Here is a 14,649-nt window from a genome sequence, read left to right on the forward strand (position 1 = left end):
CCCTACAGATCCAACGCCTCCAACGCTTATCCTGGCAAGGTTTCCTCATGAAGTGAAACACAATGGGATTTCTGGTTAAGTAAAGATTGGGAAAATCGGGTCCCAAGGCTCCTCTTCGCTAAACAGACAAAAAACATACAACCTTTTATTTACAAGCTGAAAAACCCAGTTTGCCAGTTTAATTCAATTCCTTCATTCAGCAGAACTAACCACATCAGCTGCTGAGATTGCTCCACAGGCAAACTGGCACAACCAGCCTATGCCACCTACTATTCTTCCTAAACACAAAGAACATTTCAAAGGTACAATGTCCCATTAAATACCCTAGCATGAGGTAAGCAGTATAAGGAAGAAGGAGTGCTTTTAAAATGAAAATTAATTCAAACGGGTAGAAATCTTTGGCCTTTCTCTCAAGATGCATTAAAGTGTCATGAAATCAAGAAACATGCTTCAAAATGCCATGTCATTCTGACTCTGGTAACTATTACCTCCCTCCACCCAACCCAGAAAAAGAGGCACTTTTAGTGTTTCATATAAGATTTCCAATCATCTAGTAGACACGCTAAGTAACCCTGCACAATGGTAGTCCCGGAATAAACTGAGTTTATCAACATTACAAAGAGTCTAAAAAAGCTTTTATGAGGACCTAGATATTCTCTTAACTACACTAAGAAGTCCACTGGTTGGGAATCTTTAATTTAAAAATGCAGAAAAAGGTAAAGTAAAAATAGAAAACACGGAACTCTACAGAAACCTGGACCTAATTATGCAGAAATGAGAAACAGGATTCCGAGCTGGATGCATAGAAAAGACAGCAAGCTCACAAGCAGTTCATTTCTTATTCCATCATTAATTCTGAGCCCAGTTTTTCCCCTTCCTTTTATCCTCTGTTTGGGTATCTGCCCGTTAACGTGTTGAACTGCAAGAAACAGGAACTGTAAGGTATGCAAAAGCTTCTGCCTTTGCACTTGGAAAACAGGCACGACAGAATTCCTCAATATGCAAGACTAAGCATGGGCATATATTGATACAAAGCTGGGGTCTTACTGACATTTGGCATACTCAATTTAAAGGAACAATTTGGGCAGTCTACCTCACTATTGAATACGAGGTCTTTGTGCTATAAACGATAATAATTTATGTCATGATTCTCTTTATTTTTGTTTTTTTTCTGTTTTCTTCACATCATCACAGACCCTAGCACACCTTGCACGCACGCACCTACCAGTGTACAGAAGAAGAGGTGAGAGGAGGTGTGAGCAGGAGCAGCACTGTGGCATGCTAGTGAAGGACAACAATCAAATACCTATTGGCCAGATCCTTTGCTAGTGGAACTGGCACCATTGCACTACAGGGGGGCACTGCTGATGAACACCAGGGCGGGGGGCTCAGCCTGAGCATCCAGAGCGCTCAACAACTGGTGTGACCTTCCTGCTGGATGGTGCTTCAAGCACCTGGAAACCCTGGACCTGTGCTACCAAAGCTCTGTTTTACCTACTTCTGAATCCGTGATACTATGCTGAAGCAACTAGAATTACAAACCAAAACAGCTGATGATTGAGAAAGAGGAAAATGGCAATACCCTAAAACATGGCTGTATGATTTTGCAGCTATGTCACAGAATTCCACCACAATTGTTTAGATTGGCTGAAAGAATCATCCAACAACTTTTATGAAAGTGAATGAACTGTCCATATTAAAATACAAAAGTACTATCAAGAATCACTTCTGACTTTCAGGTTTAAATTCAGTGCAATTGACAAATGCATTGCTCAACAAAAAATGCAGCTTAAACATACTCAAAACATTTGTGTCTATTCCTGGGAGCACAGTTTAAAATTATTGCACAGAATTTTTATTTTTTTTTTATTTTTTTTTCATTAAATGACAGAGGTCAGCCACAGTCATGGACCTCCAGCAATAAAAGCAGTATTTCAAGTGCCAGACACTGAACAGAATAGGTTTCCTACATATTGTAACTCACAGGATAATTGCTCTGAACATCCGTAATATGTTCCCAAACTCTAAAAATAGCTGGCACTGAACCACCGTGGATGACTGTCTTTATAGATATGACTTTTTGTTGGTTTCAAATGCTGTGTGTGATAGTATTATAATCCTGGGGTATATAGAAAGACTGTATTGATGACTTCTCTTTACCACTGGCAAATTGCTACCCTACCTTAGCCAAACTCAGACTTGCTTCAAGTCGTGTTTACTCCATGGAAATAGCAGAAATCAATGCTGTTAAAATGTCAAAGCTGCATTATCTCAATTAAATCAATTGATAACTAACTTGGAGAGGGGGGTTGGAAATCAAACTGAAAAATTAAAAAAAAAAGGTTAGAGACTAGCAATCATAAGCCACAAAATTATTTGTGATTGAAATAGTGTTATAAAACTGATAACTTTGCAAAGCTCTGTAATAGAAACCATTCTTTAAGTAAAAGGCCTGTGACATAAATTTGACAACCTCTCTTTTTATAAATTTACACTCTTGGAATTTTATGCAAGACGTGATGCAACCTTTTCGACGACACGTACATGTAAACACAACCTCATGCTGTCATTTACAAATAAAGTCACTATCAGAGCACTTTTAAACACATGAGCAGAAAAAGGTTTGCCATATACATCTGTCATTGTAAGAAAAATACTTGATATTGTAAACAGAGTAAAAGACACATATAGTAGTGATTATTAAAAAAATAGCAGCTTACATCTACCCTATATTTGGAAAAAAATGTAGTCACAAGATACAATAAACTGCAGGACTGGAGCAGCAGGGGAATTAGTGCAAGTATTCATCTTTTAAATAAGCTGAATCACTGCTATTAAAATAAACTTGAAGCAAGTCCTCTGTTTAAGATTTTTTGTTTTAAATCTAAGGTAGTAAACATTTTGCCTCTTAATGGCAGTGTTATCAAATATATGCCAAAGATTTTATTTTAATAAAGAAAAATTACATGAGATACTTTTAATACTGGAGTTTGGTTACAACTATACATCTAAGCTCCTACAAATAATGATGGGCAACTCTCAGAGAAGCTGTGGCATGAACCCTTGTCCAGAAAGATCTTAACCTCTTAAAAACAATCCCCCAGCTATACTTTGCTCCTTTTCACAATAGTGCACAATTTAACCATATTTTAGCTATGGTCTTAAAGCAACAGAAGATGCAATTTTTCCTCTTCTTTTTTTTTTTTTTTGCATCCCTGTATTTTTATTTTCTGTCATTTTGTGCCCTTCTGTTCTTCAGTTTGGCAGAATTATGTCCCAAATAAGAAACTACTGCATTTCAGCCATGTCACCAGAAAATAAAACATAGCATTATACCCATTACTGTCGCACTTCATAGATGAGCAGGACATGAAATATCATGCCTCAAAAGAACTCTTTTTTTTTTCTTCTCTCTCCATAATCCCTTTTCCACCTTCCCTCTGTTCACAAAATTGTGCTCTGGGAGCCACAAAATGTACCAAACATTATCAGGTTCAATTTACGTCTTCAAAGAATGCATTAAAATATGCTTCAAAGAAACATTGTTTTCCAAGGTGAAAAAAAAACACAAACATAAACAAGAAACTAATTCACTCCCTTACTTCATGCATCCATAAACTTAACCAAAACAAAACAGAAAACCCAATGTTTAAAAGCAAAGAAAAAACTACTGCTGCAGATTTCTGTAAGTCCATTTTCTCTGTACACACAAACTGCTCAACTACTGAGAAGGAAAACAAAAATACCCTACAAACCCATTGTCAAAATGGATTTGAAGGGGGGAAGGGGTAATGAAGGCTGCCATTAGTATCTTCTGAAGTTGGTATGTATATGGGTCTGCTCTTGTACATGGTATATTTCTCTCTCTCTCTCTCTCTCTCTTCTGGTTTTCATATCCAAAACCTTTAAATGTTATTTTGGGGCACAGCAGATTCCAGCACTTGGTGAACAGGATTCACAAGCTGTGACAAAACTCTGTCATCCTCTTCAGGGTGTAAATTTTTTTTTTTCCTTTTTCTTTCTTTTTTTTTTTTTTTGTTATATACAGTATATGTATATATTTCTTCTGTGTTTGGCTGTAGTGGACTGGCCATGGTTCAATTGGGACTATAGCAGTACATGGGTCAGGGACAGTCATTTTGGCTATGTACACATTCATAGTCGGTCCATGGCTTCCAACTAGTAGCGCTATTTCCGTAGGTCTAATACACAAACCTGCAAGAGAAAGAAAGATGTACACAGACAGCCATGGCACACCAGCCCACATGTACACACTTCTGTGTGAAATGGCTCAGAAAAACTTGCAAAACTTAAAACCCTCAGTACCGTGTCCAGTGCTAGGTTCCCCAGTTCAAGAAGGACAAGGAACTACTGGAGAGAGTCCAGCACAGGCCACTAAGATGATTAAGGATCTGGAGAATCTACCGTATGAGGAAAGGCTGAGAGAGCTGGGGCTGTTTAGCTTGGAGAAAAGGAGGCTGAGGGGGGATCTCATCAGTGCTTACAAATATCTAAAAGGTGGGTGTTGGAAGGATGGGGTCAGCCTCTTCTCAGTGGTGTCCAGTGACAAAACAAGGGGCAATGGGCACAAACTTGTACACAGAAGGTTTAACCTAAATATAAGAAAATACATTTTTACTCTGAGGGTAACAGAGCACTGGGACAGGCTGCCCAGGGAGGTTGTGGAGTCTCCCTCCCTGGGGATGTTAAAAACCCGCCTGGATGTGTTCCTGTGTAATCTGCTCTAGGGGATCCTGCTCTAGCATGGGGGTTAGACTAGATGGTCTCCACAGGTCCTTTCCAACCACTAACATTCTGTGATTCTGTGAAACAGATTGTGGAAGTTTTGTCTTGTACCTCTTAACAATGGGGAGGTAGGGAAATCTCCAGGTGAGCACTTCAGTTATGAGCACCCTGCTAAGGGTACTGCTGCTTCATTAATTACTATCAGAGCATCTTTCAGATACAAACATTTACTAGTAAAAATAATCACATAAAAGCTATGCATTTAGTCATCCAACAGTTCAGATGTGCCTCTATTTGCTTAGTTATTATGAACTGTAAGTATATTTAAAATTAAGGGGATTGAGGAGGGCTTTTGATAGCAAACAATGTAAAACAACATGACACTTTTATGATACCATCTATACCTACAAGCCAAAAATCATCTGAAAGACCAATCATAATTAATATTCCAGAGTGTAGTCTACTTAAAAGTCAGAACTTCCTATTTTCTGACTTCTAACACAGTCATCTCCCTTAGCAGCACTGGAGCAGGCAGGACAGGAGAACACTTTGGCACCCAGGCTAAGAAAATGCCTGGGACTCTGGACTACAAAGTCACTAGGATTGCTTTTTGCTGACGATTCTTACTTTAAGCTACAGCACTTCAAAATACAATTCCTTTATCACCCCCAGTTTATTCCAATTTTGCTTTTCCTTAGGCTCTCCTTTCTTTTAAAACCATGGCAAAGGAGGCACAAGCAAAAAAACAACTATTGTACTCATTATGAAGAACTGCATGTTAATAACTTACTTCAACACTTTGCAGGGCAATGTCAAAAGGGCTAGGAGGTGATGCTACAACACAGCACTATGAGGTGATAGAGGCTGCATTCATGATTAGTTAAGCATTTTATTTTATTTCATGCTTCCCTGTCATTTTTAGGAACCTTTTAATAATGAGATTCAGAAATTTGTACTTAGTTTTGCAGCTCTCCCTGTTGAATATGAGACATTTCATTCCTTTCATGCATTACAATAATGCTACCTACACTGAACATTTTCACCCAAAATGGGCAAAAGAAATGAACTTGTTTCCAGACTATAATGAAAAGACCAGCCATAATGAACACATTTCCATGGCAAGCCACAGAAAATTTAAATTAAAGGCATCTTCCCCTTCCGAGATTTTTGAAGGGTTTGGAACAGTAATGAATTAAGCTGGAATACAGACACATTCTCCTTTCAAAATTCCAGCACCCTTGTATGTGACAATCTAGATGTCAGCTGGCTGCACTGAGCTTCTGCTACAGAAGGAAATTTTGCCTTCATCACTAGTCAAAAGATGCTTGTTCTTGGAATGTCAGAAAAGTTAAGCAACACTTACTGAACCATCTGAAGCACTTGCTCCAACTTTGTCTCCTGCTGCATTCCAGCAAACCTCAAAAATCCCTCCTGTTCCCCGATAACTGTGAACTAGGGCACCTGTCTAAAAAGGGAAACAAGATGTAATTAATATAACAAAATCCATGCAAACAGGTCAAATTTGTATATGTAAAATTCCCCACTACTTTTACAAGCTTAAATTCTCAGAGGAAACAGTCCAGATGAGACTCATGGACAATCTCAGCACTGTGTGAAAGGACGTGACAACCACAATTACCACATCTTGATCTCGTGTTTTACAGGCAAAACTGGGGATGGTCATGTCTAATTCCAGTGACTAAAACAAACTTTTCATAAAATATCCAATTCCCAGTAGCCACAATGACATTTTGTCTAACAAGATCTTTAGACTTTCATTCATATCAGCTCTTTTTTGCACCAGAAACACAAAACAAGTAATAGTGTCCTCTCAGAAAGTTCTGCAGAAACATTTAATCACCATTGTCTTCTCTCACTTTAGCCTCTCTTGTTTTTCTGTGAAATATAATTAAATAGCTATCAGATTTGCACGTCCACATCCAGTCATACAACCATCATTTTTCACCTCAAACCTGTTTTATCAGGACTTTAAAGTTCAGACTTAGTAAAGAAAAATTTTGCATGCAACTATGTTATTGGGGATACTTTGCTGAATATGGTTTGTTGTGGTTTTTTTGGTGGTGATTTTTGTTAGTTTTCTGTGTTGTTGATTTTTTTTTTTTGCTAAGACCATATAAAGGTAATTACTGCTTCACTGCAGGCAAGCACTCAAAGAGAGAAATTAAATGTACAACCATTAACTGAAGTAACCTTAGAGCAAAGAGAAAGTGAACCAGCGTGCTAGCAAAGGCCAAGCTCTTTGTGGCCAAAAGACAATGGAGCAACCAAGGGCAGCAGGATGCTGATGGAAAAGCCCAAACCCCAAACTCCCAAACAGACAGAAGATCTCTACCTGTGTATTCCAGATGTGTACACACTTATCAAAGGAGCCGCTGGCCAGGTACCTGCCATCAGGACTGAAAGCTACACTGTACACGGGTTCTTGATGTTTTGTCAGAGTATGAATACAAATTCCTCTGTCTACATCCCATAACCTAACAGTGGAATCAAAGGATGCACTGTCAAGGGGAAAAAACACAGATTAATTACATCTCCATTTGAGATATTTTGGTATCTAATATAAACATAAAATGATAAAGTATCCTACATGCTTCAAAACATTCTGTGAACCTATATATAAAGAGTGAAGTAAAATTAATGCTGGACAGGCATTTAAAGACAGGATTAAATAGTACCTTGCTAACATAAGATTGGCATTTGGATTATTTGTTCCTGGTCCTGTAGGACTCCATTTGATAGTATAAATTTCTTTGTTGTGTGCTTGTAAATCATGGACACAACTGTCTTGCTTCATACTCCAGATCTATGACAAAAATAGAAGAAAACACAGACATTTAGCAAAACATTGTATTAAAACATTTTTTACATCTTCCTTTTTAATTATTTGCAGCCTGACTGCTACCTTTCAGGCCACTCAAACTATTTGCTGTTAGCTCACTTTTTGTTAGAAAAACCTAACAGGAGCATGTTTAAGTCCAATTGTATTTAAGATGCAATCAGGATGTAGGTTTAAATGAATGATCCTTTTCAGAACTGGTGCCTCACTGAAGGGAAAATTGATTTTCAATGTGCAGACAGAATTGAAATTTTATTTCCAGTCTAAATTGATGTGATTAAAATCTAGCCTCTCTTCCCAAAACTAGTGCAGATGAAAAGAATCCATATTATCTGGCCTGGAGAATATCAACTTAGCAGCACAAGAGAGAAAAACAAGCAGGCACCTTCCATATGCATCCAAACCTGACATTCCTTCCTACTGCCATTGAAAAGGAAGTGGTCCACAAGCAGCTAGTGATGTGTTACCTACAAGCAACTGGTCTTCCAGTTAATCCTGAACAAAACCAAAAAATTATTTCCATGCTGGCATGAATTCAGAACAGCAACTGAGAAGCTTAATGGCCTGAATTGCCTGAGCCCATGAATGGTGACGTGTTCCCAGTCGTCACTTCTTTACTCATTGAGATGCAGCAGCATCAGCTTGAGCAATGGAATTCTTCTCACCTGAGTTTTGCCTAAGTATCAAATATCCAGCTTCAGCTGACTATTTTTGCTCCATCCATTGCCAGTGGAGAATGAGGGATGCTCTCAGGGGTTTACTCATTACATTTGACTTGGACACTTTACTTAGGAAAGGATTAATTGCTCTTCAGTGGTGCTAGACACTGTTAACTAAAAAATCTGAGACACCTACCACTAGGCTGGAGGCTTAATGCTTACATGTTTACATTTTTACATTTAGATAAGGTAATTTCCATTGCCAGCACAGAATGGCTACTCATCCAGTCACTTCCTTATTAGACAACAGTGAGCTAGATGGAAGTAACTGTCCCAAGGGCTACTAGTAGGACAGCACTGTCAACATAAAAAAATGCATTCTGAAACTCTACCAAAAATAATGCTAAACACCCACTAAACATGAAGCAGCATGGGAGTAATGCAAAACCATCTTAACATGGAAACAGCACAGGCCTGACAGACATCAACAAACAAATTTATTGTAGTCCACCTAACCTGGTGGTATTTTTGTGTGGATCTCTAATACACCTTGAAGCCATACGCAAAAGTTACAGTATCCTCTGCATTCCCAAGTTTGCCCCAAGTTTCCCAGCCTTGTATGTGTTACACAACATGCATTCCAACTCTTCCTTTTAACCAAAAGCAATGATCAAGTGTGACAGCTTAATGATTAATGACCAGATTCTGTAAACAGCTAAAAGCACCTAATAAATAAGGCTCCAAGTTTCAGGGTGGCAGCCTTAACAAGTTCCCTGGACCAAAGCTTGGCTCTGATTAGCAAAGATTTGCTAGGATTGCCTAATCTTGTTATAATTAAAAAAACCAAGTATGAGACAGCATGGCAAGTATAGTGATACTGCTGGACTGAGCACTCCGGTGTCCTACAAAGGCAAGAGCTGGTACCAGAACTCTCATTACCTTTAGGGTCATATCATCAGAGCAGGATGCCAGAAGATTACCAGTTGGATCCCATTTGATTGCGTTTACTTCATTCTAAAATTGAACAGTGAGAATAAATTGGAGTCTTCAATTCCATTACAATGACAGCTTACAAAAGATAAAGTTGGACAGCAGTTATGAGTACCTGTATAACTGTCAGGATTTTAACATTTAATTTTCATTCCCAGCTTTGCCTTCAGTAACAACAACTTTCTGCTACCTGTTCATCACATTTTCCCACACATGCTCTTTACACAACACAGGCTATGCACAGCAAAGCCTTATCTCCTAAAGCTCACAACTGCTATGCCATCCTGGCACTGGTAAAAAAAGCTGCACATGGGATTGAGAATTGTTCTAATGATGATAGAGACTATACCATATGGCCGTAACTACAGCTATCAGTCTATGCATATTTACTGCCAGTTGCCAGACCAATCATTACAGAAGTGCTGTGGACTGGCAAATATACAGAGCTCCCAATCTCTCATTAATAAAAATATCAAACAGTAACCCCCCATTTTCCAGTACTTACTGTGTGACCCTGGAAGGTTTTAATGGGCCTATCTTGTCCTAGTTTACAGACATGAATACACATGTCTGTACTGCAAGAGGCAAACGTGTTGTTACTCTGCCAATCAACATCTAATGCTGGTGCTAAAAGAAAAAGAAAGATATTTAGGCATGTGTTCTGCAGGAGTTTGACTTGCAAAGTTAGTGTGCACCAACCTTAGAAGAGGAAGCAACCCTTAATCTTACAGCAGTTCTAAAGATAATCAAACACTATGAACAGTGAGAAATGCAGACAAAACCAGTCCTACATGAAGAATTGAAACAAAACTTAGTAGAAGGTTTCCCACAGCATTCTCCTAGAGCAGCTGGCTGCTCATGGCTTGGATGTGCATACATTTTTCTGGATAAAAAATTGGTTGGATGGTTGGGTCCAAAGAGCTGTGTTCAGTGGCACTAAATCCAGTTGGAAGCTGGTCACAAGTGGTGTCCCAAGGGCTCGGGCTGCTCCTGTTTAACATTTTTATTGATGATTTGGATGAGGAGGCAGAGTGCAGTCTCACTAAGTTTGCAGGTGACACTAAACTGGGTGGGAGTGTCGATCTGCATGAGGGCAGGGAGGGACCTGGACAGGCTTGACCAATGGACCAAGGCCAATGGCATGAGTTTCAATAAGGCCAAATGTTGGGTTCTGCACTTTGGCCACAACAAACCCTGCCAGTGCTACAGGCCTGGGGAGGAGTGACTGGAGAGCTGCCCAGCAGAGAGGGACCAGGGGGTGTTGATTTGACAGCTGGCTGAACATGAGCCAGCATGCGCCCAGGTGGCCAAGAAAGCCAACAGCATCCTGGCCTGCATCAGGAATAGTGGGACCAAGGAGGTGATCTTGCCCCTCTACTCAGCCTTGGTAAGGCCACACCTCGAGCACTGTGTGCAGTTTTGGGCTCTGCAGTACAAGAAGGACATTGAGGTGCTGGAGAAGGTGCAGAGAAGAGCAACTAGGCTGATCAGGACTCTGGAGAACAGATCTTATGAGGAGAGGCTGAGGGATCTGAGGCTGTTCAGCTTGGAGGAGGCTGAGAGGAGACATCATTGCTCTCTACAACTATCTGAAAGGAGGTTGCAGTGATGTTGGTGTTGGCCTCTTCTCCCTAGTGACCAGTGATAGCACAAGAAGAAATGGGGTCAAGTTGTGCCAGGGGAGGTTCAGATTGGATATTAGGAAAAATTTCTTCATAGAAGGAGTGATGACACACTGGAACAGGCTGCCCAGGGAGGTGGTGGAGGCATCATCCCTGGAGGTGTTAAAAAAACAGGTGGACATGATGTTTCAGGAGGTGGTCTAGTGGTTAGGGCTTGTAGGGTGGATGATTGGACTTGATGATCTTGAAGGTCTCTTCCAACCTTGATGATGCTACAATTCTATGATTCTAAGACAGTGCAGCGTGACAAGCTGTAGTTAAGTCATCTAAAAATAAATCTCAATAACCAGCATGAGGAACAGGGTCCCACAACTTAACACATTGTCATAGACAGGCTCATCTCCACCAACAGCCCACACTTGTGCTTATACATGGCTGCCAGTGAAAGGTAATTATTATTTTCTTTTTTAATTTCAGCATTAAAAGGTATGGCAACTTGAAACTTAATCGTGGGTGACATACTCCATTTGGTCAGGCCAAGATATTCATGGCAGATAGCACACAGAATTGCTTGGAGTAAATAAAAAATTGATGGTTTTGATTGTTCTCATGCCACTGAAAACGCAGTGTGAGCAGAATAAAAAGTGGAAATGAGACACATTTCTTAAAGGCTCTTCAATGACATGTTTGTCATCCTCTCTATTCTATTTTCCAGCTGATTCTGGCAGGCTTGCACAGCATGCAGCCCACAAAGCAATTTGTCTGCCCTCCTGAGAGGCTGCCCTCTCATCCCAGCTGGCCAGTGACAGCCTTTCAGCTGGGTTGTGGCCAAACAAATTGGGGACAGCACAGCAGGCAGCACAGAACAATGGGATGCAGAGCTGGGATTACAGGAAGATGACAAATGCAGTCTTTAGCTGATAAACACAAAACCTTCACAGCCCACCCACTTGATTTGTCTGCCACTGTGCTACAGAAAGTCGGTCATATTTGGATTATCCCTTATGATTTTGATGAAGTGCAGTAAAATTGTGAGTTATAAAGTTACAAAATCAGAACAATTCTATCTAGTCATAAGACTCCAAATATGGGAGTTGGTATCCAAAGGTTGCCTGTGAGACTTTATAATGGTGTAAATAAGCTCCATAAATTTCAAGTGTATTTATTTATTAAATAGATAACACTTTTTGGGTCTTTTCTGATGACAATCCTGAATGATCAGAACTAAGACTTACCAGAATGAAAAGGAAACTGCTGCTTGGCTTCACCAGTGTGGGCATCCCAAATAATTGTGGTCTGTATTAAACATATAAATAAACAATAAACAAACTTGTACAAGTTCCCATGTATCAGACTACCCCAGGCTACTCCCCAGTGCCCAAACCTGCTCCCAATTATGTATTTCTAGTGTTTAACTCAGTACTGAGGGAAACTGTAGAAGATATACAGAAAACAGTGGAGGTTTTTCACATGCTGCAATATTAGAAAGGTGTTTAGCACACATCTTGGGGTGTGGAGGGAAGGAGGGGATTCTGGGCTTTTCTTTTTTGTAAAACAAAGTTAAATTGGTTTATCTCCTTAGTTCTATTAGTATTCTTGTGATCTACTCCACACACCTATTTCAACTTCAAATACTTGTATATTCAAATTGTAATTTCAAATATTCAGTTGTCCCTAAGGAGACCTTTATATAAACAGTCTCATACTTAAGAATCTGAAAGGTTTTATTTAAGGGTGTTATTTATTTCTGAGCTTTTCTCTGCCAATACTTCTGATACCTTTCTGATGAAAGAAATCTTACATGGCAAAATTAGTATTTTATCATCACTATATGCTATGGCAACATTCCTGACCTACCTCAGTGATCAATGAAAATTCTGACACTGAATTCAGTGGAAGCATAAACTAACCACACAAATTATTTATGGAAAAGAAGCATAAGGTTGAGTCAATCTTTCTGCTAATGCAGAGTATTTTTCAAAGCAAGAGTTTTATTGACTGAAATAATGAGGCTTCTATCTCCACGAAGATTTAAAAACTGGCATAAGCCCTCATAGCTGCCAAAAGAAGAAACCCATCCTTTCCATGCTTTGTGTTCCAGCACAAGATTTTATAAAGCTGGCCACTAAAGCAAACCAGGTTAAATGTGTGTAGGAAAAAAAAATAAAGGAGAACATCTACTCCTTTACAGTGACAATGCCAGTTTTAAGACTGCAGACCTGTGGTCTTACTGGGCTTGTAGTTTGCCAGTGTCACTAAGAGAAAATCTGTATTTACTTCTGCACCTTGAACCAGTTACAGACGAAAAATGAAATTCTTCTTTCTCTTTTAATTCAGCCTAAGTCTTATCTTCATAAAATCTTTCACACTAACAACAGCTTTGACTTCAAAGACTGTGAGTCTTTAAGTTTGTTTAGAGACATGAAATAAAAGACAGTTAAACAATGAGCTTCGTGGCTTTACACTTGTGGCCCCTCCCCAGTCAGATATATTGGCTTCTCTTATGTTCCAGCTCTAACATTTTCTGTCATTCTCAGGCTTGACTGATACTCAAGTCAGCCTGCACCTATTCCTCCAGCACAGTTTTATTTCGGAGACTTTGCATATAGTGCTTCACTAAATTTTAGATTATTTGGTTTTATAAAGGTTAAAGTTCCTGCATTTAACTTAAACCAACATAATTGGGAAAAGATCCAGGGACATTGAAATCTAATAAATTAAAGTTTCTCAATAAACTACTATAAAACACAAGGAACCAAAGCTAGCATAGCAAGTTCTTTCTAAATACATATTTACATCCCATGCCTTTAGTTGAATGTGCTTACTTTCTATAGCTTTGCTATTATGTTTACAGTTAAAGTATAATGGTGAAGGAAAGAATTTTAATTTTACCAAAGATCATCTCACCTTGTCCACTCCTGCACTTAAAATGAAGTTTCCTTTCTTGTTCCATTTTAACGCAAATATAGGACCTTTATGTTGCCCTAAGGTGCTGGCAAGATTACCTGAAAATTTATATTGATATAAATACATTAAAAAAATAAAAAACTATGCTGTGAGCCACAATACAGGAAAATATACTGGAAATTAAAAGTATTTCACTTACCATCTTTAGTCCATATTCTGGCAAAGCCATCGTATGACCCAGTTGCTAGAAGTGTACCTTCACTCTGCCAGCAGAAAGGTTATTTTATTTCTTTATTTTTATTGTATCACTCAAAGCTAAAGAGCACAAAGCAAATTCAGGTAGAATCCATCTGTATAAGATTTATGATATGTATTCAATTGACTACAACTTGTTAAAAAGAAGTGCCTGAAGTACAATACAAGAAATTACAATGCAACTCAAAACCAGAAACACCCTGGGAGCTGCGGCAGGGGATGTACAGCTGCTGTCACTGAACATTTGACTGTGCAGAATTATAGGTACAATTCTCTCAGAGTATTTTGAGTTCTGCCATCTCTACTTACATTCCAATCCAGTGATGTCACGTCTTTGTTGCTGGGTACATCCTGCCCCCCTTCCCGGATACAGTGTCGAAGTACCAGCTGCGTGGAGCCACTCGTGCTGTTTTCACTGAGGTTCCATATCCGTGCTGTTGAATCTCCAGATCTACAGAACAGTTAATGAGAATACAACCTTTTCCCTCCATTAATTCCTTTTAAAAAGGCGTTCCTTTTAAGGCAGCAAACGTGGCATTTGAGGTAGAGGGATTTGGGGTAGGTATTTTAACTCATTACCATCAACATCCCTAAGTATGCCAAAGAGCAGGAA

The 14,649-nt window shown here is 39.2% G+C and overlaps 1 protein-coding gene across 1 annotated transcript in view; it reads right to left on the reverse strand.

Annotated features, from left to right (window-relative positions):
- Positions 1–3,197: 3,197 nt before the first annotated feature.
- Positions 3,198–14,649, reverse strand: part of TBL1XR1 (transducin (beta)-like 1 X-linked receptor 1) — a 60,761-nt gene continuing 49,309 nt past the window's right edge. Inside the window, exons 6-15 of the mRNA XM_009999180.1 lie at positions 14,346–14,487; positions 13,981–14,044; positions 13,782–13,879; positions 12,110–12,170; positions 9,758–9,879; positions 9,202–9,276; positions 7,443–7,570; positions 7,100–7,265; positions 6,110–6,211; positions 3,198–4,215 (exon numbers count right to left, since the gene is read on the reverse strand). Coding sequence (XP_009997482.1) covers positions 4,189–4,215; positions 6,110–6,211; positions 7,100–7,265; positions 7,443–7,570; positions 9,202–9,276; positions 9,758–9,879; positions 12,110–12,170; positions 13,782–13,879; positions 13,981–14,044; positions 14,346–14,487 — 985 coding nt within the window. The 3' untranslated portion in view covers positions 3,198–4,188. The remainder of the gene's footprint in view (positions 4,216–6,109; positions 6,212–7,099; positions 7,266–7,442; positions 7,571–9,201; positions 9,277–9,757; positions 9,880–12,109; positions 12,171–13,781; positions 13,880–13,980; positions 14,045–14,345; positions 14,488–14,649) is intronic.

Source organism: Chaetura pelagica, unplaced genomic scaffold (genome assembly GCF_000747805.2).
Source record: "Chaetura pelagica isolate M959 unplaced genomic scaffold, ChaPel_1.0 scaffold20, whole genome shotgun sequence".
NCBI lineage: Eukaryota > Metazoa > Chordata > Aves > Apodiformes > Apodidae > Chaetura > Chaetura pelagica.